Here is a 27,174-nt window from a genome sequence, read left to right on the forward strand (position 1 = left end):
AAATGGGGTTATAGATTAAGCTGGTGAATGTAGACACATTAAGTTCTGTACATGTTCAGATTTATACATGTGGCCTAGTGTTGGTATTTATCAATCACTTTAAGCAGTTATTTAGTGAGAGAGAGAGAGCTCCACGCACTGGTTGAGGGTAATGCAGGCAGTCTGGAATGTGGTAAATAATGCAGGAGGTGGCAGTTAGGTTTCTCACAGCACACAATGTTAAATATTCATCTACGGTGGGCAACCTGCACCGGACCTTGCTCATAGTGGTGTCACTGGAAGGATCACTCCCCTGCTACCAGGTTTCAGCCAAACAAAACACTGCACAATACAAACATGCACCTGGGCTCAGAGAACATCTAAACAACCTCTGTTTAGGGCAATGGAGAGCATGGATTTCTTCTCTTAATTTTGCTGAGTGAAAAAATGACCTGATGAAATGCAGGTGAGAAGCAAACTTGTTAATTAAGTAAGGTTCAACGGCACTGTTGCCACATGAAAAAGGCATCATGACAACACAGATTGGCAGATGGAACCATAATAATGACCACAGTTCCAAGCACCTTCAGTAGCGACTATCCTGAGCTGACATGAAAGACACCAGACAAGGGAAAAAAGTAAATCATCATGTTTCGAAATATTTACATTTATATACTGCTTCCAAAAAATATTCTTCAGAATACACTACTTACTTTCACATATAAAGGCTATCAAAGAAGACAAAATTTGTAACCAGATAGTGGAGTTACGACATCTAATAATAGGAGCTAACTAACTAGACCATGCAAACCAGCCAAATCTTGACCCCTTGGTATGTGCCATCAACATCTTTGTCATCAAACAGGCAGGTACATCTTGAGCTGATCACCATTCAGAGGTTTTAGGATCAGTTCATTTCTCAGAGAAACCCATCCTGCAGCAGAGTCCCAGAGGAGCTGGATAAGGCAGGGCACAGTATGGTTCCTTTATTGACTTTGATTGCTGAAGGGGTCTCTATTTCCACCTTCTCACTCATTTTCAGTTAAGACAGAGGCAAAGACTCTTAACATCCTGGTGTTAAGCCCAAAACAGCCTTTTTCATTATAATAGGGTTCAGCACAGGCCATCAACCTCCTTCATAAAAGTTCAGTTTAATACCAGTGTGCCATTCTAAAAGGGCAACCCAAAGCACATTGAAAAAGCAAAAATGGACAGCTGCTCTAAACTGCAACCCATACCATACGCTGTCATGCTGTGGTTTATATTTGTAGGAATTTACATCTTATGAAAACATTTAGTTTTAAACGGTCTAACAATCAGCAGTAATTCTTTACCACCCACAAACATAATCTTGGCAGATTAGTTTATTCAAAACAATCTTAAATATCTGTCAATAATCATTAAAGCACAACAGAGGGTATAAAAGCCCATAAGCATATAGAGACAGATTAAACTGCAGACACATAATGAGGGCCAATTATCATCTAATTTGGATCACAGAACACTTAGAGGAGAAAAAAAAAGGAAATTGGTGGAGGGTTGAAATGTATATCAGACTACTTCCATTCAAAGATAATGACACAAACCACATTAGAACAGTCAATAAACTGACTTACTGAGGAAAAGAGGATTAACTCTGATACTCAGATCAACTCAGAGAGTTTGTCGACTTGACGACAAGTGATGGTAAATAATTACATGCTATTAACATATACTGTCCTCAAAGCACCTTTAGACCCCGTTTCCACCTGGTATTAAGATGCGTCTCGGGTGATCCAATAACATGGGGTCAGGTGAGACACATTGCTGTTTACACCTGGTCACTTAAATGTATCTCCTGTGACCACAGGATTGGATTTGGAGGGGAGGGACTCTGTTTCATGACGACATACTGTATATCAATCACTATGTCAGTATGTTACTGCATGGCGTTAAAGCACAACAAAATCAGAAAAGACAGAGAAAGCGTGAAAAAATAACCCACTATTTCTCCCAGATGCAGCTGAAATTTAATCCAACCACAAAAGCAACATTTCGAGCAGAACTGTCTTTTATTTTAGTGGATTAGTTGTATTAACCTGAGCTGCAGTTGTTTGTGCTTCTCATAAGTGTCCCTGTGGTATCAAACACACTGAAGAAGATCCGTGAAGTTCTCATGCTTGTGTCTTTATCTGCTTTTTTAAATTTTTCCATCTGACATTTTTCCTTTTAATGCCGCTTGTAACCGGCAAAGTTTAAACTCTTGTTTTAGCACAGCAATTGATTGACAGGTGAGGGGTGGTGCTTAGCTGCTGCCAGTGTTGTATCAAATTGTGTTCCCTGTTAGAATCTGTTCCCCCTAGCCCCGATATGGTATGGGGTTATGGTTAGAGTAGGGTAGGGTAGGGTAGGGAAGGGTTAGGCTTAGGTTTGTGGATGGGGGAATGCATTCTGAGAGTGGAGAATGTTACTGTCAGATACTGTTCCTGCCATTCAGATCTGCTGTGGGGGAAACTGATCCCGATGGGGAAACAGAGTTCGACACTACCGGGAAGCATACAGGACGGATTAGCATTTGCACCTCAAATGTGATGCGTTCACATGTGTTTTTGACCACATACGTATATGGTTTTTCTGATCTTATCACAAAACTTTTTTAGACCCCGTTTAGTCCTGTATTTAGCAATTCTCTTAAAAATGTAATTATGTCCCAGTTTCAGCTGGTAGGCTCACTAATTATTTTCTTCTTAAATTAAATCTCCCCATTGTCCTTCTCAGTACTGTCTATGGTATCTTTTGCAGAGAAGAGAAGCAATTTCGTTGCGTTGCATGTTGATTTGACAATACTTTCATTCTAGTCTTCAGCAAATCAGCTGAAATATATCTGGTTACCATGGCAATGACGTCATGCACTTGGCACTTGAGCTCTCTGTCGTCCTGTCATTCAGTGCAAGTTAGAAATGCCAAAATAAAAATGTGTTTTCAACAACGTGCTGAAAGAAGCCGATCCATTTCTTTGCATAACACGTGAAAATGTGAGCGAGGATGTTCATTTCCCCACAAGTACGGAGGTAAATCAGACAATGTCACATTCAGACAGCTACACTGCACTTTTTACTAGTATAAGCACTTAAATGTTGGGATGTGGGGATTGTATTTTGAATGTTAGGTTACAATGTTGTGAATTTTGTGTTAAAATGTGTACCTGACATGACATAATTACACATGCAATATGTATACATTATACACAAATAATCCTGTTCAAAAGTTTGCATCCCATGTGTTCTTCTTGTGCTGCCTTCTTGATCATCAATGAATGTTTGCACCTTTCGTAATAGCTGTGTAGCAGTCCATCAGTTGTCCTAAGCGTCAGAAGCTGGGTGCCATAATCATATAGCCATGGTTGGGAAGAACTTAAATGTGCAGAAGATGCTGGGAAACCAAAGAATGTACAGTAGTTGAGGGATTTTTCTTAAGAAAAGTGGGCAGCTTCACTGCTCAGGACAAAGCAGGAACTCATGAACAATAATTACACAAACAGTCATTGATCTTCAAGGAAACAACATACCATATTAAGAACCAATGGAATGTAAACTTTATCATTTGTGTAAATTCAGTTACTATTTTGTCTTGTGAAATATACCGTGTGTGATGACTTATGTCAAATAGCTTCTTTTTTTTTCTCTCCCCTTTTCTCCCCAATTTGGAATGCCCAATTCCCAATGTGCTCTAGGTGCTCAAGGTGGCGTAGTGCCTCAATCCAGGTGGTGAAGGACAAATCTCAGTTGCCTCCACTTCTGAGACCGTCAATCCGCGCATCTTATCACATGGCTTGTTAAGCGTGTTACCACGGAGACACATTACTATTCTACACGCATAGACATAGGCTTCACGCTATTCTCTGTGGCATCCACACACAACTCACCACATGCCCCACCGAGAGCGAGAACCACATTATAGCGACCACAAGGAGGTTACCCCATGTGACTCTGCCCTCCCTAGCAACCGGGCCAATTTGGTTGCTTAGGAGACCTGGCTGAAGTCACTCAGCATGCCCTGGATGCGAACCCATGACTCCAGGGGTGGTAGTCATCCTCTTTACTTGCTGAGCTACCCAGGCCCCCCATCAAATAGCTTCTTCAGGCCAGTACTAAATAAAAAAACAAAATGCAAATTTTTTTTTTTTTTTTTTTTTTTGCATCCTCTCCTCTGATAAAGTGAATATTCTGATTTTCCTGAAGAAAAAAAAATGAAATTTGAGTGATAAGCACAAGTTGCGAGCTGAAAGGCAAAAGACACAGAAATCTGCACCACTAATGCACTTTTTAAAAATTATATTATTATATTTGTGTACAATGTGCATTTAAGAGGCTCTTAATTTTGCATTGTAATTTCATTGAAGAAGTATGCATAGTACAGTCATGTATAAATGAGCCTTTACAAAAAGAATTGTTGCCCATCAGCCACTGTGTTTTCAAAATAAATAATTTAAAGAAAGATTTGTTTTCCCTGCTGTACCGAAACCGCACCGAACTGTGACCCCAAAACCGAGGTACGTACCGAACCATGAATTATGTGTACCATTACAGCCCTATTAATACCATGTGGAAATGGAGTCTTACAGACCATTTTTCAAGAGATGAAGTCCAAAACTAAGCCAGAGATTGTGGCTATATCAGAAACCTGCCTAGTCAGTCAATGACTTAACAAACAGCATTTTAGTATGAAGGTATTTCCTAAGGAAACTGGTTTTAGACAGGCCTCCATTGCACCATAATGCCACATCTAAAAATCCAGAACTGAGCATTAGAGATAAGGAAGTGTTAGGAATTATAATAATATTTCAGGTTTTTAAATACAATTTTGATATTCTGGCCAAAACTGTAATGAGTTCTTGCTCTTTAGCATCAAGTAAATGAGACAAGCATTCCAGACATCCCACAAAATGTATTCAAAAGCAACTAGACTTAATTTTCCGTAAATGGAAAACCAAGTCTATTTGCTTAAAGGAAAAGTTCATCCAAAAATGAAATCAAATAACCAAGCAAATATTTAATGACTGCAAAGCTTATTTCTTCATAAAATTACAACATAATTTAAATAATAAGAAAAATACTAATAATGTACATTTGGACAAAAAAATTATTATTTTTTTTGACAAAAATAAACAGATGAAGGCATCTTAGTAGTCAGGAAGTTACACAAACACTGAATTTGCACGTGCCTTGATGCCATCCTGCTGTTGTATACTTTGTCTGCAGCATTTTTCAGGCTATGGACACAACCAGGGTGAAAAAAAAAAGAACTTTTCAAGAAATCCTTTTCAGCGCACCAGTCCACAAAAGCGTGGGGGGGAGCAACCCTGTCTCCTGAGGATCCAATTCAAAGAGAAAACAGGTCATCAGCACTAATACACTCAAACAATGGCTGCAGGTGGGACCTGTCATACCCAACGCTCCACGCAGATGCATTTGGGGAAACACAGACCATATTTATGATCCAGAAATAAGAAACGGGTTATTTTATCCACCCTGAGAGATGCTGTGGCTTACTTGCATCAGCCTGAGCATTTGGGGCCTCAAGCATAGTCGTCACTTCTCAGATTATTAAAAGCAAGAATGTATCTTGAGATGACATGCTTTCTTTACTGTCCTTCAAAGGAAAGAAAAAAACACAAAGGTCCAACAAAGTATTTATAAAGCACTCTATAGAGAGTTTTAAAATACATTATGTTTTTACAATTGTGTACGACAGTTAGTTCCAGTCCTCTAAAGTGATTGGACAAACAGCCTTCAAAGACAGCTGATATTTGTTATATCAAAACTATAACGCTTCACTGTTTTTCTCACTCTGCTTGTCTGTGTTTGTGGAGTTGCAGACACGCGACTTGTCTGTGCGATACACAATGATTGATCCTGCTTAGGCTTTGTTACTTTTTAATTAGTGGAGCAAAAATACACAATAACTGGCCATAATGTGGCTAAAATGCAAGTTATTTGATATTTGCTTAATCTTTTGGATAAAAGCAAAATCACATTCGCAATCATGTTGCATTGAGTACGGCTGTGATTCCCTCTTGCTTGTGTGATATTCCTTTACTATATCAGTATTTATCAATAGCAACTGGAGACAGCCCAAAAGCAATGCTTGTCAATATCTTCCAACATGAAGACTTCTGCAAAGCTGCTGGACAACCAGGTGCTCTGCTTGATAATGTCCACCTACTCCCCACATCTTAAAATCTGACCACCAACTCCAAAGCTGCAAGAAACATCTGTTCTGTATCTCTAAAATTGTTGAAGTGAAATGACCCCTGCATACTTCTGTACCTTATTATTATTTCTTCATTGTTGGATGACACAATATGTATTATAGTTAAAAGAGAATTTGATTCTTAGTATAGGCTTGTAGTTTGGCAGCAAGCAACTATACACATCTGATCTATTTTACCTCTCATGTGAAAGCTGCTTGTGCGTCAAGACACCCTGGAGTAATTTTTGATCCTTAAGAGGTTTTAACATTGATACAGCCATGCTAAGTACTTAAAGTTATTCCAGTCATTTTCTTTATATTTTGTGATACTAAAAGGGATAGTTCACCAATAATTTTAAATTCTCTTATCATTTACTTACCCTCATGCCATCCAAGATGTGAAAGATTTTCTTTCTTTTGCTGAACACAAACAAAGATTTTTAGAAGAATATTTCAGCTGTGTAGGTCCATACAATGCAAGTGAATGGTGAACAGAACTCAGAAGGTCCAAAAAGCACATAAAGGCAACATTAAAGTAATCTATTCGACTCCTGAAAACAAATTAGTGCCCCCTAGAGGTAATGGGTTGACATATTAAATTGAATATAAAAGTATTTTACATGGCACTTCAATGGACAAGTCATATATCAAATGAAAGCTCTCATTCTCAGGAATGTGACTGTACAGTTTATTTTGTTGCCCTAATACCATAGTTTGAAAGATTTTCCAAAGAATCACAAAATGAAACATTATTTTTGTAAGTCATCAAATACATATGTCTCTTTTATGCAGTGATTATTGCTGCTGTAAGCCCCAAATAGCTAAAAATGTTATATCTGCTTTTATAAGTTTTCTAATAAATGAGCCATTTTTTTACTTGTCTGTGACAAATCATCATAAACATACGTTTTCGACTATTGATGATAAAATGTTATACATATATAGATATATATATACACAGTGGTGTGAAAAAGTGTTTGCCCCCTTCCTGATTTCTTATTTTTTGCATGTTTGTCACACTTAAATGTTTCAGATCATCAAACAAGTTTAAATATTAGTCAAAGATAACACAAGTAAACACAAAATGCAGTTTTTAAATGAAGGTTGTTATTATTAAGGGAAAACAAAATCCAAACCTACATGGCCCTGTGTGAAAAAGTGATTGCCCCCTAAACCTAATAACTGGTTGGGCCACCCTTAGCAGCAACAACTGCAATCAAGCGTTTGCGATAACTTGCAATGAGTCTTTTACAGCGCTGTGGAGGAATTTTGGCCCACTCATCTTTGCAGAATTGTTGTAATTCAGCCACATTGGAGGGTTTTCGAGCATGAACTGCCTTTTTAAGGTCATGCCACAGCATCTCAATAGGATTCAGGTCAGGACTTTGACTAGGCCACTCCAAAGTCTTCATTTTGTTTTTCTTCAGCCATTCAGAGGTGGACTTGCTGGTGTGTTTTGGATCATTGTCCTACTGCAGAATCCAAGTTCGCTTCAGCTTGAGGTCACGAACAGATGGCCAGACATTCTCCTTCAGGATTTTTTGGTAGACAGCAGAATTCATGGTTCCATTTATCACAGCAAGTCTTCCAGGTCCTGAAGCAGCAAAACAGCCCCAGACCATCACACTACCACCACCATATTTTACTGTTGGTATGATGTTCTTTTTCTGAAATGCGGTGTTACTTTTACGCCAGATGTAATGGGACACACACCTTCCAAAAAGTTCAACTTTTGTCTCATCAGTCCATAGAGTATTTTCCCAAAGTCTTGGGGATCATCAAGATGTTTTCTGGCAAAAATGAGACGAGCCTTAATGTTCTTTTTGCTCAGCAGTGGTTTTCGTCTTGGAACTCTGCCATGCAGGCCATTTTTGCCCAGTCTCTTTCTTATGGTGGAGTCATGAACACTGACCTTAACTGAGGCAAGTGAGGCCTGCAGTTCTTTGGATGTTGTTGTGGGGTCTTTTGTGACCTCTTGGATGAGTCGTCGCTGCGCTCTTGGGGTAATTTTGGTCGGCCGGCCACTCCTGGGAAGGTTCACCACTGTTCCATGTTTTTGCCATTTGTGGATAATGGCTCTTACTGTGGTTCTCTGGAGTCCCAAAGCTTTAGAAATGGCTTTATAACCTTTTCCAGACTGATAGATTTCAATTACTTTCTTTCTCATTTGTTCCTGAATTTCTTTGGATCTTGGCATGATGTCTAGCTTTTGAAGATCTTTTGGTCTACTTCACTTTGTCTGGCAGGTCCTATTTAAGTGATTTCTTGATTGAGAACAGGTGTGGCAGTAATCAGGCCTGGGTGTGGCTAGAGAAATTGAACTCAGGTGTGATAAACCACAGTTAAGTTATGTTTTAACAGGTGGGGCAAACACTTTTTCACACAGGGCCATGTAGGTTTGGATTTTGTTTTCCCTTAATAATAACAACCTTCATTTAAAAACTGCATTTTGTGTTTACTTGTGTTATCTTTGACTAATATTTAAACTTGTTTGATGATCTGAAACATTTAAGTGTGACAAACATGCAAAAAATAAGAAATCAGGAAGGGGGCAAACACTTTTTCACACCACTGTATATATATATATATATATATAAAATCGCAAAGATAAGGATCTCAGCTTCTAGTCCACTCAGAGGCCAAGATATTCAATGAAACAATGGGGGTGGTGCATAAACTGAAAATTAGACTGAATGTCTATGGACGAGCAATATTGTGAGGGCTAAAATGCGTTAGAGCACCACTATAATGTTTAATGTGTGTGTTCATGTATATCATGTCTTTTATTTTGTATTTTAGTTCCTGTTTCATGTCATGTGTTCCCTAGTCATGTAATGTCCTGTTTTCCCTCCATGTTCATGTACCTTTTCAATGGTTCATTGTCTTGTTATCTTTTTAGAGTTCTATTTGTTCATTGGTTATCTTTGTCTATTGTTCTCCCATGTCCAAGTATTTAAGCCCTCATGTTCACCATTGTCATTTGTCAAGTATTGAATGTTTATGTATTGTTGTCGGTTCTATGATATAGCAAAGTCATGTTTATGTTTATGTTTTGTTTCATAGTCTACCAAGTCATGTAAAGTTATGGTAATTCAAGTTCATGTTTTGTTCACGTTTAGAGTTAGGGTTTTTGGCCTTCACATTTAGAAATAAACTGCACTTGGGTTCGCACTTCATCATCGTCTCTTCGTCTGCCTGTTGCCAACAATGTTACAGAATACTTGACCCAACCATGAACCCAGCAGTTCTACTTCTACACCTACATCAGGGGAGTCGTCCCCTAGAGGATAATGTTGAGGACTTCTGGGCTCTGGCCTGCCAGGTGAACTTTAATGAGGTTGCCCTAAAATACTTTTTTCGTTTTGGATTAAATGACCCAATCTCTTCACTGATGCCAGGCGATCAGATTACCCACAGCCTGGCTCAATATATCGACCTCGCTCTGCAGATTATTGGTTCCACGTTCACTGTGGGAAAGGCAGATGCCGAGTCAGAGTTCCACGACATGGCCGCCGAGCCAGAGGTCCACGACATGGCTGCCGAACCAGAGGTCCACGTCATGGCTGCCTAGCCAGAGTTTCATGTCATGGCCGCCAAGCTAGAGTTCCTCGTCATGGTCGCTGAGCTAGTGCCATCTTTAGCCACGCCTCAGCCTGCCCCATGCCATGTCACAGCAACACCTCAGCCTGCTCCATGCCACGTCACAGCCATGCCTGAGCCTGCCCCATGCCACGTCACAGCCACGCCCGAGCCTGCTCCATGTCACATCACAGCCACGCCTGAGCCTGCTCCATGCCATGTCACAGCCACGCCTGAGCCTGCTCCATGCCACATCACAGCCATGCCTCAGTCTGCTCCACACCTTGTCATAGCCACTTCTGAGCTATTAGACCTGGAGATGGTTCCTGCCCTTGTACCCACCCTTAGTTCTCCTGAGCAGGCAAGGGGAACTTTCAACCCTCCGATCCCGCCTGGACCCTCCGAGCCCTGGACTCCACCTTGGCTTGTCGATCCCTTGACATCGCCTTGGCTCTGCATTCCCTCAGCTCCACTGCGGTCATTCAGCCTGTCGGCTTTGTCGGTCCCTCATCCCTCCAGCTCCTCCTTGATCTGTCGGTCACCTGGCTCCACCTTGGCTCTCCGATCCTCTGGCTGTGCCCGATCTGTCAGCTCCTCCGGGGACCTCCCTCCCTACGGCTCCGCCTTGGTCCTCAGTCCCACCAGCTCTGCCTCAGTCTTCTGATCCCCTCGCTCCGCCTTGCTCCTCCGAGCCGCCAGTGCCACCTTGGTCCTCCCTGCCATCGGCTCCACCCTGGCTACTCTCTGGGTACCAAGTTCCATGGTGTCGCCCTTCAAGTCTCTCACGGCTCCGCTTTCCATGGCTCCGCCCCTCAAGTCTCTCACAAACCCACCTTCCACAGCTCCACCCCTCAAGCCTCTCAGGGCCCCACCTTCCATTGACTTTGCCCTCTGACCAGAATTACATGCTTACAAATTTGGGACAACAAAAACATTTTTTTTTAAATAATCTGTTTATCATAAGATTATAAAAGCATACAATATTATTTATGAATAATTAAAGTCTCTTTTTATTTGGGGGTTTTAGTCCACAGTGTGTGTGAATGGTGAGCTATTAAATTTGAGTGTGAAAAACTGAAGGTGGCAGCGCAAAAATGCATCAAAGTTTAACAAGTTAATCAATGTCTTCTGAAGTGATCCAGTGAGAACAGGCCAAAATATAGCTCTTTTTTCACTGTACATCTTGCCATTGCAGTCTCTAGGCATGATCATGATTTCAAGCTCGATTACACTTCCTAGTGCTTGACACATGCTCAGAGTGCTAGATGACGTGTAATCGAGCTTGAAATCATGATCGCCAAGGAGACTGCTGTCAAGATTTATAGTGAAAAAGGAGTTACAATTTGGTCTGTTCTCACCCAAAACAGATTGGACCGCCTCAGATAACACTAATTTACCCACTGGAATCGTATGGATTACTTACATGTTGCCTTTATGTGCTTTTTGGAGTTTCAAAGGGCTGGCCACCATTCACTTGCATTGTATGGACCTACAGAGCTGAAATATTCTTCTAAAAATCTTCGTTTGTGTTCTACAGAAGAAAGTCATAAACATCTGGGATGGCATGAGGGTGAGTAAATGATGAGAGAATTTTATTTTTTGAGTGAACTGACCCTTTAAAAAGCATTAATATGCTTTTTTTCTCCTTAAGCTTGGTTTACTGGATTTCTCAAAACACTTGACAATGTTTTTCTTTTCCTTTTTGATGTTTGCAATTGTGTTTTTGTAGTATTGTATTTGTGTATTTTTTCAGTCATCTAGACAGTTCTATCGCTCTTGTTTTGAGTGACTCTATTCATGACAAGTGTGATGTAATTAAAAAACATCTGATTATTAATACTCGCCTGACATGTTCACAGAGGATCTCAGCTCAAAATAAGTGCAGAATTATGAACCTACAGTATAAATCCTGGATTGTTTGAATGTACAGGCCTCCTTGCCAATACCTGCCACCTTGCTGCTTAATTACACAAATTGCATTCCACTCTAACTGAGCTATGGCAGACAGTGTGGGTGGTAGCTGATTACTGAGTTGCTGCCGGCACGCTGCACAAATCTGTGTTTGTTTGTAGCTTGCTAGCCTGCTTTGCATTGCTTATTGCTCTACGTTCATCATTTTATCCTTTGCCATTTTTACCATATGCCTCATTTTTTTCTTTTATCTTTTCTTTTTTTCTGATTGTCTACATCTGGCATTTTGAATGCGATTATTGCATCAATCTCAAACCTCTGCTGATCAGAACCCATCACAACAACAGCAAACAATTGCGTGAGGGATTCACATCAATCTCAAACCCTCACCGCTCAAGAACAACCATAACAACAACAAACAATTGTGGTAAGTCATGGCATCCGCTCATGTTATTGCTTCCTGCATTGCATGCCACATGTTTACTATAGCTTCTTCCATCAGCAGTGAGGGATTTACATGTGATAAATGCAAAGATTTAGTCAGGCTGAGGGAGAAGGTTAATTTGTTAGACACGCATCCGAACGCTAGTGGAGGTCAGTGAGAAAGAGAAGCCGGTAGATACCATTTCAGATGAGGGTAGAACAGCGAGCAACACACTTTGGTTCCGGCTGTAGAGCCCCCTCAGCAGGGCGTTTGGGTGACGTCTTGGCGGCATACTCTCTCAGCAAAGTGACACCACTCTCACATTCCTGTTAGGGTTTCCAATCGATTCTCCCCACTCAGTGATGCACCCACTGAGAATAATGTTGAAAACGCCCTGTTATAGGAGATTCTATTGTAAGGAACATTGAATTCGAGACTCCAGCCACTATTTTTAAATGCACTTTGGGGGCTCAGGCATCTGACATCAGATCAAATTTACAAGTGCTGGCTAATGCTAAACGTAGATTTTCTAAAATTGTTATTCATGTCAGCACTAACAATGTCTGGCTTCGCCAGTAGAAGATCACTCAAGGTAATGTTAAAGAGGTGTGTGAACTTGCAAAAATGATGTCAGACACTGAAATATGCTCTGGTCCCCTCCCTGCTCATCGTGGTGATGAGGTTTATAGATTAGTGTCACTGAATGGCTGGATGTCTGTGTGGTGTCCAGAAAATAGCATAGGATTTATAGACAATTGGAAGAGTTTTTGGGGTAGACCTGACCTGCTAAAGAGAGATGGACTCCATCCCTCCAGGGAAGGTGCTGCTCTCCTCTCTAGTAATTTGGCTCATAGGTTTAATACTGATAGTATTTGACTAACTGGGGCCCAGGTCAGGAAGCAGACAAACTGGCTAATCCGAACATCGTCACACAGATCAAATAAACTACAACACATAGAGACTGTATCACCTAGATATCACACAGAGACTGTGTGTGTTGCCCAAACTACCAAACACAAACCCCTCACTAAATCATTTAGAAAAATTTGATTAAGGTCAAACTTGAAAAAAATAAATAATAATAATTTAAGATAAACATCATACAAAGGTAGGGCTACTAAACATTAGATCTCTTTCTACCAAAGTACTAATTGTAAATGAAATTATTCCAGATCATAGTTTCAATGTGCTCTGTTTGACTGAAACCTGGCTTAAACCAGATGAATATATCAGTTTAAATGAATCTACTCCCCCAGGTTATTGTTATAAACATAAGCCTCATCTGAAGGGTCGAGGAGGAGGTGTTGCTACAATTTACAGTGACGTTTTTGGTATTACTCAGAGGACAAGATATAAGTTTAAGTCTTTTGAACTAATAATGTTTAATAAAATAAATATATAGATATAAATAAAATTTTTCTGTCGTCTTTTGCCGTTGCTACAGTATATAGATCACCCGGGCCATACTATGGTTTACTTGGTGAATTTGCTAATTTTCTATCAGATCTAGTAGTTAATGTTGATAGAGCTTTAATTGTCGGTGACTTCAACGTTCACATAGATAATGAAAATGACACATTGGGATTACTATTTATCGATATTCTCAACTCTCTTGGAGTCAGACAAAATGTGACAGGACCAACTCATTGCATAATCATCATAAATCGCTAGATTTAATTCTGTCATATGGAGCTGATGTTGATACTATAGAAATTCTACTGCAGAGCGATGACATCTCAAATCATTACCTCATCTCTTGTTTGTTGCGATCAGCTAATGTCACTCAATCTACACCGTTCGGTCAGGTAGAACTATTCTTTCAACCACTAAAGATAGCTTCACTAATAATCTTCCAGAATTATCTCACATACTCAGTAAGCCAAAAAGTCAAGAAGAACTTGATGTAATAACAGAAAATATAAATACAGTCTTCTCTAGCACTCTTGATAGTGTCGTCCCCCTTTGATTAAAGAAAATTTAAGAAAAAAGCCCTGCACCATGGTACAATTATCACACTCATGATCTCAAGAGAGCAGCTCAGAAAATGGAGCGCAAGTGGAGGAATACAAAATTAGTGGTATTTCACAGTGCATGAAAGGATAGTGTCTGTAGCTACAGACAGGCACTGAAAGCTGCCAGGTCAGCATATTTTAGCAAACACATAGAAAATAACCACAACAATCCTAGGTGTTTATTCAGTAGTGTGGCTAAACTGGTTAGAAATAAAGCATCGATATTCCATCGCAGCACAATAGTAATGACTTCATGAATTTCTTTACTGATAAAATTGAAATAATCAGAAATAAAATTGGAACTATGCCATAAACTATCACAGCACCTCAGAAAACAGTGTCTCATAATTTTCCTCATGAGCAACTTCAATCCTTCACTGTCATAGGTCATAAAGAGCTAACAAAGCTTTGAATGGTCTAGCTCCACAGTACTTAAGTGACCTTCTGACATGCTATAATCTGTCCCGTTCATTACGATCATAAAATTCTGGCTTGTTAATAATTCCAAGAATATCGAAATCCACAAAAGGAGGTAGATCCTTTTCATATTTGGCTCCAAAACTATGGAATAGTCTCCTTAACACAGTTTGGGATGCAGACACACTCACTCAGTTTAAGTCTAGACTAAAGACTCATCTATTTAGCCAGGCATACACCTAATTTATCCATCATCATAAGGCTGCTTTAATTAGATCTTCTGGAACCAGAAACATCCATAATGATCTATAACTCTGCATAAAATTGAATGACATCTATGCTAATATTATTCTATTTGTTTCCATGTTTCAACCTCGGGATTCATATCCCGAAGTTACCAGAGCTGTCCAGATCCAGCTCCATTCCTGCTTGGTGTCGGACTCCACTGCTACGTGTCGCTGAGTAATGACGACAAACTACAGCCGGTGCAAGCCAGCCATCACTTCAGACTTTTGACTTCAGAGAATGAACTGATGCCAACTCCAACTGTAAGACATCGGATATTTATATGCCACTGCCTGAACCTTTGACTTAGGAAGGACCCCACCGAACCTCACCGAAATGTCCTGCCGGTTGAACTGCGATGTACCTCAATGTTCTCTGCCTGCATCACCTTTGTCTATTGATGGACTACACTCTTGAAATGGAATACATTAATGAATTGCCAACAAAAGCCTTCATCAGCCAACTAACAAAGGACAATGCATCTATGTGAACTTCTGCAGTTATTCCAGGATGAACTTCAAAGACATTAGTCATTAATCTTACAGTTCATAAAAAAACTTATTTTTTTTTAAACACTGGACCTTAATGCTTAGTTTAGAAATTTAATCCATGACTTGCATTGTACACAAATAACTAATATTGGCATTATATTCATGTTGTTTAGCCAGAGGGGAACTGGCCCCCACAGTGAGCCTGGTTTCTTCCAAGGTTATTTTTCTCCATTAACCTACATCTTATGGAGTTTTGGGTTCCTTGCCACAGTCGCCTTCAGCTTGCTCACAGGGGTTCTAAATACAATTATTATTTAATTATTTATTTTTATATAAAATGTACAATCATATTTAATCAAACTACACAATGATCACTCTAAGTCTTTATAGATATTACAGTTTCATTTTTTTGTTAATGCATGATTTCCTGTAAAGCTGCTTTGAAATGATGTGTGTTGTGAAAAGCACTATACAAATAAAAATGACATGACTTTTTTATTTTATTTTCAAACTGTCATTGATTTAATCTCAAAACAGTCACATCTCATATAATTCTGCTAATGACAGTATACTGTAATATGGCACCGAAATTAGCAACAAGATGATATCATACCGTTTACATTTTTTTGGTATTGTGGTACTTCATTAGTACTGGCAAAAAGCGCAACTCTACTTGCACTGCACATAAATAACAAATATTGGCATTATATTCATGCTGCTCAGCCAGAGGGGAACTGGCCCCCACAGTGAGCCTGGTTTCTCCCAAAGTTATTTTTCTCCATTAACCAACATTTATGGAGTTTTGTGTTCCTTGCCACAGTCACCTTTGGGTTGATCACTGGGGTTCTAAATACAATTATTATTTAATTATTTATTTTATACACAATTTACAATCATATTTAATCAAACTACACAATGAAGACTCTAAGACTTTATAGGTATTTAATTTTCTGTTAATGCATGATTTTCTGTAAAGCTGCTTCTAAACGATGTGTGTTGTGAAAAGCACTAAACAAATAAAAATGACTTGACTTGACATGGAGTTAAACGGTTTTGTCCTGGCTCAGCTGTGCCATTTGTCTGCATTACTATACATAAAATCCCGCTCACTGGCATAAATCTCCATGTTTAATTTACTATGGTAGTTCAAAGTTCATTGGAGAGCTGTTGCTTAGGAAAAAAACATTATGGCCTCTTTATAGCAAAGATAAGGACCTTGCTTTACAGCTTAATAATGCAAGCAGTTATTGTCCTTTGGTCACTTTCACCTCTCATTTAGCCAACTCACAATCATTTAAAGGACAATAAATTCAAAACTGTTTCTGAATTAAATCAATATCAATGACTAAACAGCATAAGAACTGGTTGACATTGTAGCTTATTCTGGCCAAGAACTGTCCATTTAGAAAGGAAGAAACTGTCTGATCAAAATGTAAAGTGACCAGCCACAGTTTGTTTTGTTTTTATGTGCCATTAAGGGACATAAAATAGATGAAACCACAATAATACACTAGCATGAAAAAAAAAAAATGAAAAAAAAAAAAAACGTAAACAATAATGCGGCAGTCTCTGTCAATGGTTGTTCAGAAAACACCTGGAAATAAAGGAAAATAGAGTGTAAAGTCTTTGTCATCAGAGTTTTTGCTTATCAAAGATTAATAAGTACTGAGTTTTTCATAGAAATAACAAAGTTTAATAATATGTATTGTTGGGCCTCATGTATTCAGATAGAAGACAAAGGCAGGCCTTACACAGTCATAAAACCTAACTCAGCCCCCACACACCAAGTCGTAAATCTTACTGATAAAAATTGTGCCAAAATCAAACAAAGGGATTCCAAAACAGACTACAAATCCCATGAAGCCTTGCTCACTAAAGGATCGAACTCTCAACTCCTATTGGATGAGGCACACAACAGAACGCACCTCAAACCATGACATCATCAGGAGTAGAAATACCTCTGAAATGCTTCCGGGATTTGCTTCCAGCAACTTTGTTTGCAGTGTGTAGACGCAGCTCATCACTGCTCTCAGGTGCAACCTCGTGGCACAAGGAAGCAACGTCCGACTTGAAACTGTGGCCATACAATCTCCATCTAGCTGGATGAGTTGAGATTACTCTGTGTTCCACCGAACACTCTAACGGATCCGAAGGAGACCGCCAAGCAATCCGCATCTTCATCCATTTGCCTGCAGAAGTGAAGAGATTAAAGATTTCTCTTCCATCTTCAATCAAGTCGACATTTCTGAGTTCTCCGCCAGCCCACCGAGAATCAACAGCCGTGCCTGCCAACAGAGCGAGGAAACGGCCTCCCGTCATCAACCGAGCCTCAAGGAACCGGGTCGGAATTAAAGGACGGATGAACACACATTCTGTCCTCATGCGATTCAAGTAAGAGGTTTATGTCTGGGCAGAGATAGAATATTATAGTGTGTTATTCTTGTGTTTCAAGGTTTTTTTCTTGTACAGTTTACGGACCGCCATGTCCGCTCATTATTAATACTCAGGGTATTAATTATCATGAATTTGTTTTGCTGTATTGTGGTCCAACCAAATTGGACTGTTGTGCATTTTCGCCATCGCGGGTGAAACCGGCAAACTGAGTTACCCCTCAAAGAGTCAAAGAACGCAGGACTTTTACGAGCCGTCCACCGCGTCTTTGAGATATAAACTAACAGCTGTCTCCCACGATCGCGAAATCGGCTTAAGGGCCATCACTTTATTCTCTCTCTCTCGTACTAACCACACACACACACACACCTTATGTGTTATAGAATTATTTTTATTTCCATATCTAATCATATCACTGTTTAGTTTGAAGTTGTAAGTCGGAAGTTTATTGACTGCACTGTATTATTATTAATTGATATTACTGCATAAATAAACTTTGTTATATTACAAAGAGAAGTGTTTTGGTTTGTTTTGCATACACCTGTGTCATGCTGACGGGATGTCAGTGCTCGGATTCAAGCCTTCATTCATTGTTTTTTCCCGAAAATCGATATTCTTCGGATGTCGATTTTCCTAAGAAAACAATCTAATATTGAGACTGTTATACTGTCTGGTTATTAGTTACCGATTCCAGGGTGGTGCCCCGTCTATGTTAATCCTTATTAATATTCTATTGATTTTTGATAATTGATAATTATCTTTGATGATTGTTGAATTTGAATGATCAATAAGCTAGTGTTAATTTTAATTGTTTCATCAATGTTAACAATTAACGATTATCTTTGATAATTGTTGATTTAAAGGATTAAAAAAAGCTAACATTGATAACATTGATCAATTTTCTATTTATTTTAATAATTCATAATTATCTTTGATAATTATTAATTATTGTTAATAACCAAACCTGCTCCCAAACGTAGCGCACTACATTTACTGTAGCCCCATATGAGGTTTTAATGAGTTAGATTAAATTAATTAATTTAAATATTAATTAATAACTAAAGAAATAATTATGAATTATTTCTGATAGTAACACTGATCTAAACAATCAGTAAAGCCCTACAGTATTTAAATGCTACTAAGACAGTGTCTTTCAAATATTGATGCCACTTACCTGACACATTTTTGAAAATCCAGTGATTATTTCATCCTCAATAGTGCTTGTTGTATCAACCCGGTACCTTGTCAATGCGAATTTGTTTCCAGGCAGACTGATAAAAAAATAAAACAGTGTACCCTTACTCCCGGAAGTTGCGCTAAGTCAGCAAATCAGATCAGAGCCTCCAATATCGAGAAATTACTTTCCAGTTTTGTATGCAATATGCATCAGATGGTCAACTAACAGACTGTGGGTGGTCTGTAAGTTGGATAGGCTAAGACAAGCTGAGCAATTACAGTGAAGTGAATAAGCCCTATTCAGACAGGAATAGTTTTCCCTGAGGAGGTTAGGGAAATTCATGTTTTACAGACATACTTAGTGATTTTAATCCTGTCCGAATCTGACAAATCTGTGTTTTTCTCACATAACCTCTGTAAAAATGTCCTATTGTTTTTCCGCTAACTCAAGGGTCCTCTGAGATTGACGTCTCAGACACGGAGGCAACTGAGATTCATCCACCGCCACCCTGATTGAGTCACTACTAAGGACTTAGAGCGCATTGGGAATTGGGCATTCCAAATTGGGGAGAAAAGGGGAGAAAAAAAAAGAAAAAAGAAACCACTGTAATATCAGCATCAGGTAAGATACTCACCTTAATTTCTCAGCTCAATTATGTAGTTATAATTATATAATTCACAGATAAGTCTTGTTTATTTCAGTGTGTTTATTATAAGTAGCCACTTCTATAAACTCATATGAAGTTTATTTTAATAGGGTTTTTATAAAGTTATATATAATGTATAATTAGTAAATTAGAATTAAATCAATAAATTCAATAATTAATTATTTAACATTTATTTTTAAAATGATAAGTTATTTAAAATTTAAACAGTTTAAAAGATAAGATAATTTTATCACCTAAATTAATGAAATGTTTTTAACCTTCTGTAAGGCACACATCTAAAACAGACACTCCCACCTCTGTAATAAACACGGAGATCTTAGTCCCGTCCGAATCAGTACATGAAATCATATGTGTCGGGTGATAATAATTGTAACTCAAATGTTAAGAACACTAATCCCGGCCGAATAGGATTTTAGATTATGCTCATAACCCAGTGCCAAGTACACCCCTACTGTGCAACTCTAAATACTTCATACTTTATTCAGATCCATATACATACATATACACAGCATGCAGCCAACAACAAGTGACATGCACACAGTGGTTTGGTGCATGCTCATTTGCAGTGCAATCATGCAGGCCTCAATTAGCCAAGACTCCACATGCAGAAACACAGCCACAGACTGGCTTTGAAAATTCTAAGGAGATTACTTAATTACCTATAATTAAAGAATGTCATCTTGTTAGACATATGAAATAAGTCGGTATACATTGATTTATGTGTAGAAATGCATAACCACCAATGATCTATTTATGTGATCTTAAATTGGGAAGACAAGAAATAAACATTCTTATGTTTAGTTTCAAAACAGCAAATAAAAGCAGAGAAGTTAAAGGAAAGTTAAAGCATGCTCATACAATGTAGGTGAATCAAAATGTCACACTAGTTCAAATGTCTAAAATGATACATTGAGGACAGCTGGAAAGAGCATACATTGCTTACACAATGACAACAAGAGTACTGAATACTCAAGAGTTTACTTGGTAAAACATGTTTGCGTGTTTTGCATTAAGAATTTTAATGTAAAACAAGTTGAATAGCAAAGGACAACACATTGCCTGCAACTGGAGTCTGTAGTATAAGCCAAGTAACAGTTGCTTACTGCGGTTCAATATCAAAACTTCCAGGAGTATGTTACAATGTCCTTTTTATGTATATAGAATATTCTAATTCCATGGTAATACCATATGTTAGTATAATATAACTTCTAAAAATAAATATGGTGGCTTTATTTTGGAACATAAGATCAATTTACTTGAACTTGAAAGGCATTGATCACCCCCTAAAAAAAAGAAAAGAAAAAAAGAAAGAAAATTCTGTCATCATTTTCTCATCCAACTGTATGACTTTTTTTCCCATAGAACACAACAGGAGATATCTGGCAGAATGATAGCCTCAGTCACCATTCATTTTCATTGAATGAAAAAAAAAAAGCAGCAATGTAAGTGAATAGTGAATAGTGAGGATAACATTCTACCTAACATCTCCTTTTGTGTTCCATTGAAGAAAGTCATATGGATATGAAACAACATTAGGGTGAGAAAATGATGATAGAATTTTCATCAAACAAGTAGTTTTAAAACAAATAGTCTGACACTGTGTAAATTAACCTGAATTACAATTAGTGTTATTGTTTCAGCTCAATGAAATATACAATGAATTATGTGCATGTAGTTTTATGTTCCTTTATACCAGATTAACAAATTACATTGGGACCCGAATGGTAATCCTGTTTGAGAGAATTAAATATCATGTGTAAGCACTTGTAAGAGTCTTACAATATTTGTAACACAAATTTTAACATTTCTCATTTCTCCTCCTTACACATCTACATTATAGACCATTTCAAGAACTGTTTGTTAATGACGTCAAGTGACGTCATTGTTCCATGAATATTTCCTGCTTGTCAAAACAGAGATTATTTAGCAGAGACCGGCCACTTCTATTAAAATGAACGGGAGAAATTGGAAGCCCAACAGCAGCGGTCAACAGATGTAGAAGGAAGTCCCACCTTACAGGTATAATAGCCAATCACCTTTTAGATACAGAAATCGCCTGTCAATCAACTATAATGGAAATACATTAGGCCTAATACAGTATGTGACAACTATATCATAATAAATCTTCCCCTTGCACAATAAAGAATGTAAACTCCAACTCTAGCACTCAGCCTAATTTCCTTTGCTGAATATCAAGAACTTTATCAGCAAAGGGAGCTTTTTTTAAATTGCTTTTCCTCTGTGAGATGTCCCCAGACTGGCAAAACTTTTGCACAGTGCCACATGCAGTGCATGTCTCAACAATCCTCCCCTTCTGAGAGCGCACAACTGCACAACTGTGTCAGCTTCACTCCCATCACCCTACACCACCGCAAGGATGACACCAAAAATGAAAGAAATGAAAAAAGTTAGTAATCTACCAAATCAAGCTCTTCACAAGAAGCAAAACAATACGGATGTTATGAAAATACCCAGGTGAATGTGAAGTGCTTAAGCTTTCAGCACTCAAAGATTTTAAATCTCTGCAAAGTAGTGGGTGACGATTTGGGCTGCATTGGTGTGGTTGTGGCCTAGTTTTGTGAAGTGGGCTATTAAGTCATTCCATTTAGCTTTCCCACTGCTGGCTGTAATTCAATTAGCAATTCTCGCTGAACAACATTCTTCAAACGCAATGTATACTGTTCAGAGCTGACTGGACACATTATACAGTAGATATGGGTATTAAACACAAGCCAGCTGTACAACTGCAGATTGTTTCCATTCTATTTTGGTAATGCCACATCTGTAAGTAATGACAGCACCCTGTGATTCATAATGAGATCTTTAAGGCTGATCACAATAAACCTCCTCTATGTAATCACAGTTTTAACTATTTATTATATGTTAGACCACAGCTTTGATGGCCTACTTACAGCATATCAATTCAACATCCTTTACTGCTTGGACAGCATCCAAACACAAGGGTCAAAGACTTGCAGTAAATGGAATATCACTCTACTGAACATGCTGATCAGAACTCATTCAGGTTTCTGAAGAGCCTAATGGGCTGACGCTGTGAAACTGAATAGGTTTCACCGACCCTGTTCATTGCCTCTGTCACCGATGTAAGTGTTGAGTACAACTATAGACACATGAATGTGTTGACATGCAAAATAGAATACATCTCCATCACCTCATGTACCATCAGATGCCACCTGGGAAATATTTGCAACTACTTTTCATACAAGACAATCAGTCACCTAACAGCCTTTAGCATTCAGTTCTCTATAAGGTTTATCCTCAATTACATTAATAATGGATTGGAATGGACTAAGCCAATGAAAATCTATTCTCATAATACTCCTGTCTTCATTTCTTCAAGGAATGTAATTCAAGCTTGATGTAATCAAGATTTGTAAAAAGGAAGACTTTATAGTGAAACATCTTAAAGCATTTTCATTTCAATACCAACTCACTAAGAGAATCAATTAGGCTGTGGTTTGCCATGGTCCAGGCAGTCTGTACATACACTACAACTTATTTGTTTTCTACTGCTCACAAAAGATATTAACTAATAATATGCTGAATGTGTGATTACATAAATTCCATACATTTGCATGCCCTCACATAATCATTATGAACTACTGCTAATGAAATTAGTACAAGTTAGCTCACTAACTCAACAAATGTGTGTAGGCCTTCATGTGTCTACCAGTCCAAACTCAAGAACAGGCTTTTGATTCCGTCAAATAACCACGCTGCTCTAAACAAAATGAACTTAAATACGTGCTTCACAACCAAGTAGACTATCTGACCTATACTCTTCGATGGCCAGCGTATCACTTAATATCAAACACGATGGTGCTCTGCTAAAGCTTACCTCCAGATTTGTCCGAGTTGTAAGATGTGAATGACGGACTGCAATAGCCAGATACAGAGGGAACAGGACGCTGAGCGTGCCTTACTAGTCCGGGCTGCGGTAGCGCTGTTGCTGCTGTTGGTTGTGTTGTTGCTTTTGCTTGCTGTGGATGCCTGCCTTTGAGGTGCAGACGGGTGGGCTTCAACGTCTCCATGTGAAGCGGAGCAGCTGAGCAGCTTCCCGTCCATGTGGGAGCAGCTCGCCGCCCCGCCGGTGGAGCTCTCCTCGGTGCTGAAATCATGGACGAACCATCTGAAGCTGAAGACCTGAACGGAGAACGAGCCGAGCACCACAAAAAACAGCGTAAGCCCGAACCACCAGTAATCGCGGCGGAGGTAATAGTCGACCGAAAGCCAAATATCTGTGCCAACATCGGCGAAATACACCGTCACTGCGGCGAGGATCCACAGAAAGTCCCAGACCATGTATTTCTGCTGCTCCCTGTCGAGGCGGAGGCATGTCGAATTCGAGCCACAGCAACGCGATTCCCCATTGACGAAGTCCGCCTCTCCGGTTCCAGAATCCGGCTGCGAACCCGGAGCGAGCCCTTGAACCGAACCCGAGTGATCCGAATTCTGCAAAGGCGTAAATGCTACATCGCTCTTCTTTATCTTTAGTACCCCGTCGGATTTAGCGGCCATTGTAGCAGCTTTGTCTTCTCGGCGCCGACACCGTTTTCGCCTTCCTTTTCGCGTCTTCTCCTCAGCTTCTCTATTCCAGGCGAAAAGACACTGGGCTGGGCGACCTCCTCTTCCGCCAGCTACAGCGCCGCCTGCTCATAACAAAGCAACACTTCCTTTCGGTAGCGGGTACGAACCATATGCTCTCCCATGGCTCCTACTTAAAACTATGACATCATTGCTTTGCAACTCTTCTTCAATTGCACATCATGGTGTTCAATACCCAGCTATTGCATCACAGCCTTTTAGTAACTCCATATTCATTAACGGACGTTAAACACAGCTGGCTGCATAATGATAATGTCTGTAGCAGCGGTAGCTAATATTTGAAATGTGACCGCTCAGTTGCTATAGCATTTATAAACGTGCAGTTTCGAATTCCGTCATGAATGTGCACAATACAAATATTGTATTTTCACATTTAAATCTAACCAACTATGTGGACATTTTGCGGTCAGCTCGAAAGAATGAAACACTTTCATTTTTGTTATTCTTCCTTGATATCTGCAATAAAAGGATCCGAATACAGGCTAACCTTTAGCCTAGTCAAAAACAATGTGTTCACCACGCGTTTTCGTCTCATGCAAAAGCCAATACAGCGAAGGTTCAGCACCACGGAGAGCTCCTGCTCTTAGTTCAGGCATTATTGTGGCTCGTTGTACTCTATGCAGAAGGTCCGCCATAAACATCAAGTCGCGTCGGAGGTCCATTAAGGACTCTCCGGTGCCATCGGGTATTGTGCTGGGTGGGCTACATATAAAGCGAGCGACTCCTCTGAAAAATAGCCACTATGAGGGAAACACACCGAATAATGTTCCGATACTGCATTGACTCGAGTCAAACGCGGATAAAATTAGCATATTGGGAGCTGTTAAGACCGAACGCAGATCGAGGAACGTTTTTGCGCTAAAAAAATAAAAATATTAAAAAAGCTAGATGTGGCGCAATAACTAAACAGAAAGCCTATGTTAAGAGACGCTCTTTTAAAAGTTGACGTATAAAACCGTCTAGCGCAGGCCTCAAACGAAACACACACACACACACACACACACACACACACACACATGTCGGTGCAGCTATCATTATGAGGACTCTCCATAGACATAATGATTTTTATACTGTACAAACTATAGATTCTACCCCCTAACCTTAACCCTACCCCTAAACCTAACCCTCACAAAAAACTTTCTGCATTTTTACATTTAATAAAACATTGTTTAGTATGTTTTTTAAGCGATTTAAATTATGGGGACACTAGAAATGTTCTCATAAACCACATTTATAGCAAAATACCCTTGTAATTACCAGTTTGTAACCTAAAGAATTGTCCTCGTAAACCACTTAAACCTACCCCCCCCCCCCCCCCCCACACACACACACACACAGTATATATACATAACAGTAACAAACATAAGAAAAAGTAATTATATATATTACAAAAAACAAAACAAAAAACTGTTGTGAATATGTAACCCCTTTTAAGTCTCATTTATCTCAAGTGCATATAATAATATTTTGTTTGATAGCCTCCAAAACCTTTTGCCTTTCTTGTTGTGCCCAGGCGAACTTCCCTGAAGGCATTTTTTTTTTTTTTTTTTTAGGAAAAACTCTCCTTTGGCTGACGTGTTTTTTGCTTGTAAGATCATATTTAGTATGGATAGTATGTGAATAGAGACACAGGGTTTGTTTCTCTCCTCATATTTCCCTGATATGCAGTATACTTGATGTTGTCTCGATACAGTTAATATTTTCAGTTAAAATAATACAGTAAGCGTGAGTCTGATGAAGCAGTGCTCTATTCGCACAGCGCGCGAGAGAGCGATGAGTGAGCGAGAGAGAGAGAGAGAGAGAGGGAGAGAGAGAGAATAAGGACACGTAAACAAGTGAAAACTGATGCGCAGTACGAAATACACAGAAAATATAATAGTCATATCTGTAGAAAGCACATCGATATGAAGACGAAGACAAATTCTACAAATTTCAAGCCCGTTTTAAAATCCCGGCCAGAGGCTTTTTTTCAAGTCCGAAAAAGAGAACATCTGTGAAAAAGAGGACGTTTGGCCACCCTAAATTTCACAACGAATATTATTTCTTTTTGCGGTGGCAATGTGTACAGACGCAGAGGCGGAGCGCGCCAGTGAATAGCACTCAGTTAAATGTTTTAGTTATTGGCGACATTATAGCCAAGTTACAGTTATTGATGCATGGTGGACAGAGGTTTTCGGAGTAGAGTGACTCATCTCTACCTCACAGCTACCTAGCAGACCAGGGGCGTAGCAGTAATTTTAAAAGCTGGGGAGAAACAGCTGTCAGTAGGTGGCTTGCACAGACCCAACACTTACAGTGCAGTATTAATATATTAAAATATTACAGTATATATTAATATATACTTATAAGTATGATATACATATTATATTAATATATATGTATTATTTACTTTTAATATTTGTAGTATTTTAAAGATTCAAGTATTGCAAATTAATTGCAAAATTTTGCAGAATTAGCTGCAAAAATAAAGGGCATCTTGTGGAGCACTTGCTTCTGTTTCACACATGACAATAAAAAACTGAGCACAAGCTGGTCCTGAATAAATTATTTGATCAATTACAATGACAATTGTGCATGTGTTTCCTATGTGCTTGTGCATTGAGGGATTTGAATGTATCTAAGTGGCTCAAGTGTTTTGACTACATTCACCAAAATTCGTTCAGATGCATTTAATGATTCAGTGACCATGTCTTGTGTGAAGTTAGTTAGTCACTGAATCAAAGATCAAAAGAAAATGGTAATCCTTTAAAATTTTTATGTCTACAGACTAGGGCTGTCATGATTATGAATCTGGCTGATGATTAATTGTCAAACAAATAGTTGCAATTATGATGATTAATTGTCTGTTTTAGGGCTGTGACAATTAATTGTCTTGTTAAGGGCTTTTATGATAGTCATATAAATTGTCTTTTTTTTTTTTTAAGGTGTGCTTTTTTCTGCTTGTTTGCTTTATGCACCTTAAGAAGTCATTTTCACATATTTAA

General features: G+C 38.9%; 1 protein-coding gene across 1 annotated transcript in view; it reads right to left on the reverse strand.

Moving 5' to 3' along the window:
• The window catches only part of LOC127440462 (XK-related protein 4-like), a 136,359-nt gene extending 112,134 nt beyond the window's left edge, over positions 1 to 24,225 (reverse strand). The window contains exon 1 of the mRNA XM_051697044.1: positions 23,424 to 24,225. Coding sequence (XP_051553004.1) covers positions 23,424 to 24,103 — 680 coding nt within the window. The 5' untranslated portion in view covers positions 24,104 to 24,225. The remainder of the gene's footprint in view (positions 1 to 23,423) is intronic.
• Positions 24,226 to 27,174: the final 2,949 nt, after the last annotated feature.

This window comes from Myxocyprinus asiaticus, chromosome 5, assembly GCF_019703515.2.
Source record: "Myxocyprinus asiaticus isolate MX2 ecotype Aquarium Trade chromosome 5, UBuf_Myxa_2, whole genome shotgun sequence".
Taxonomy (NCBI): Eukaryota; Metazoa; Chordata; class Actinopteri; order Cypriniformes; family Catostomidae; genus Myxocyprinus; species Myxocyprinus asiaticus.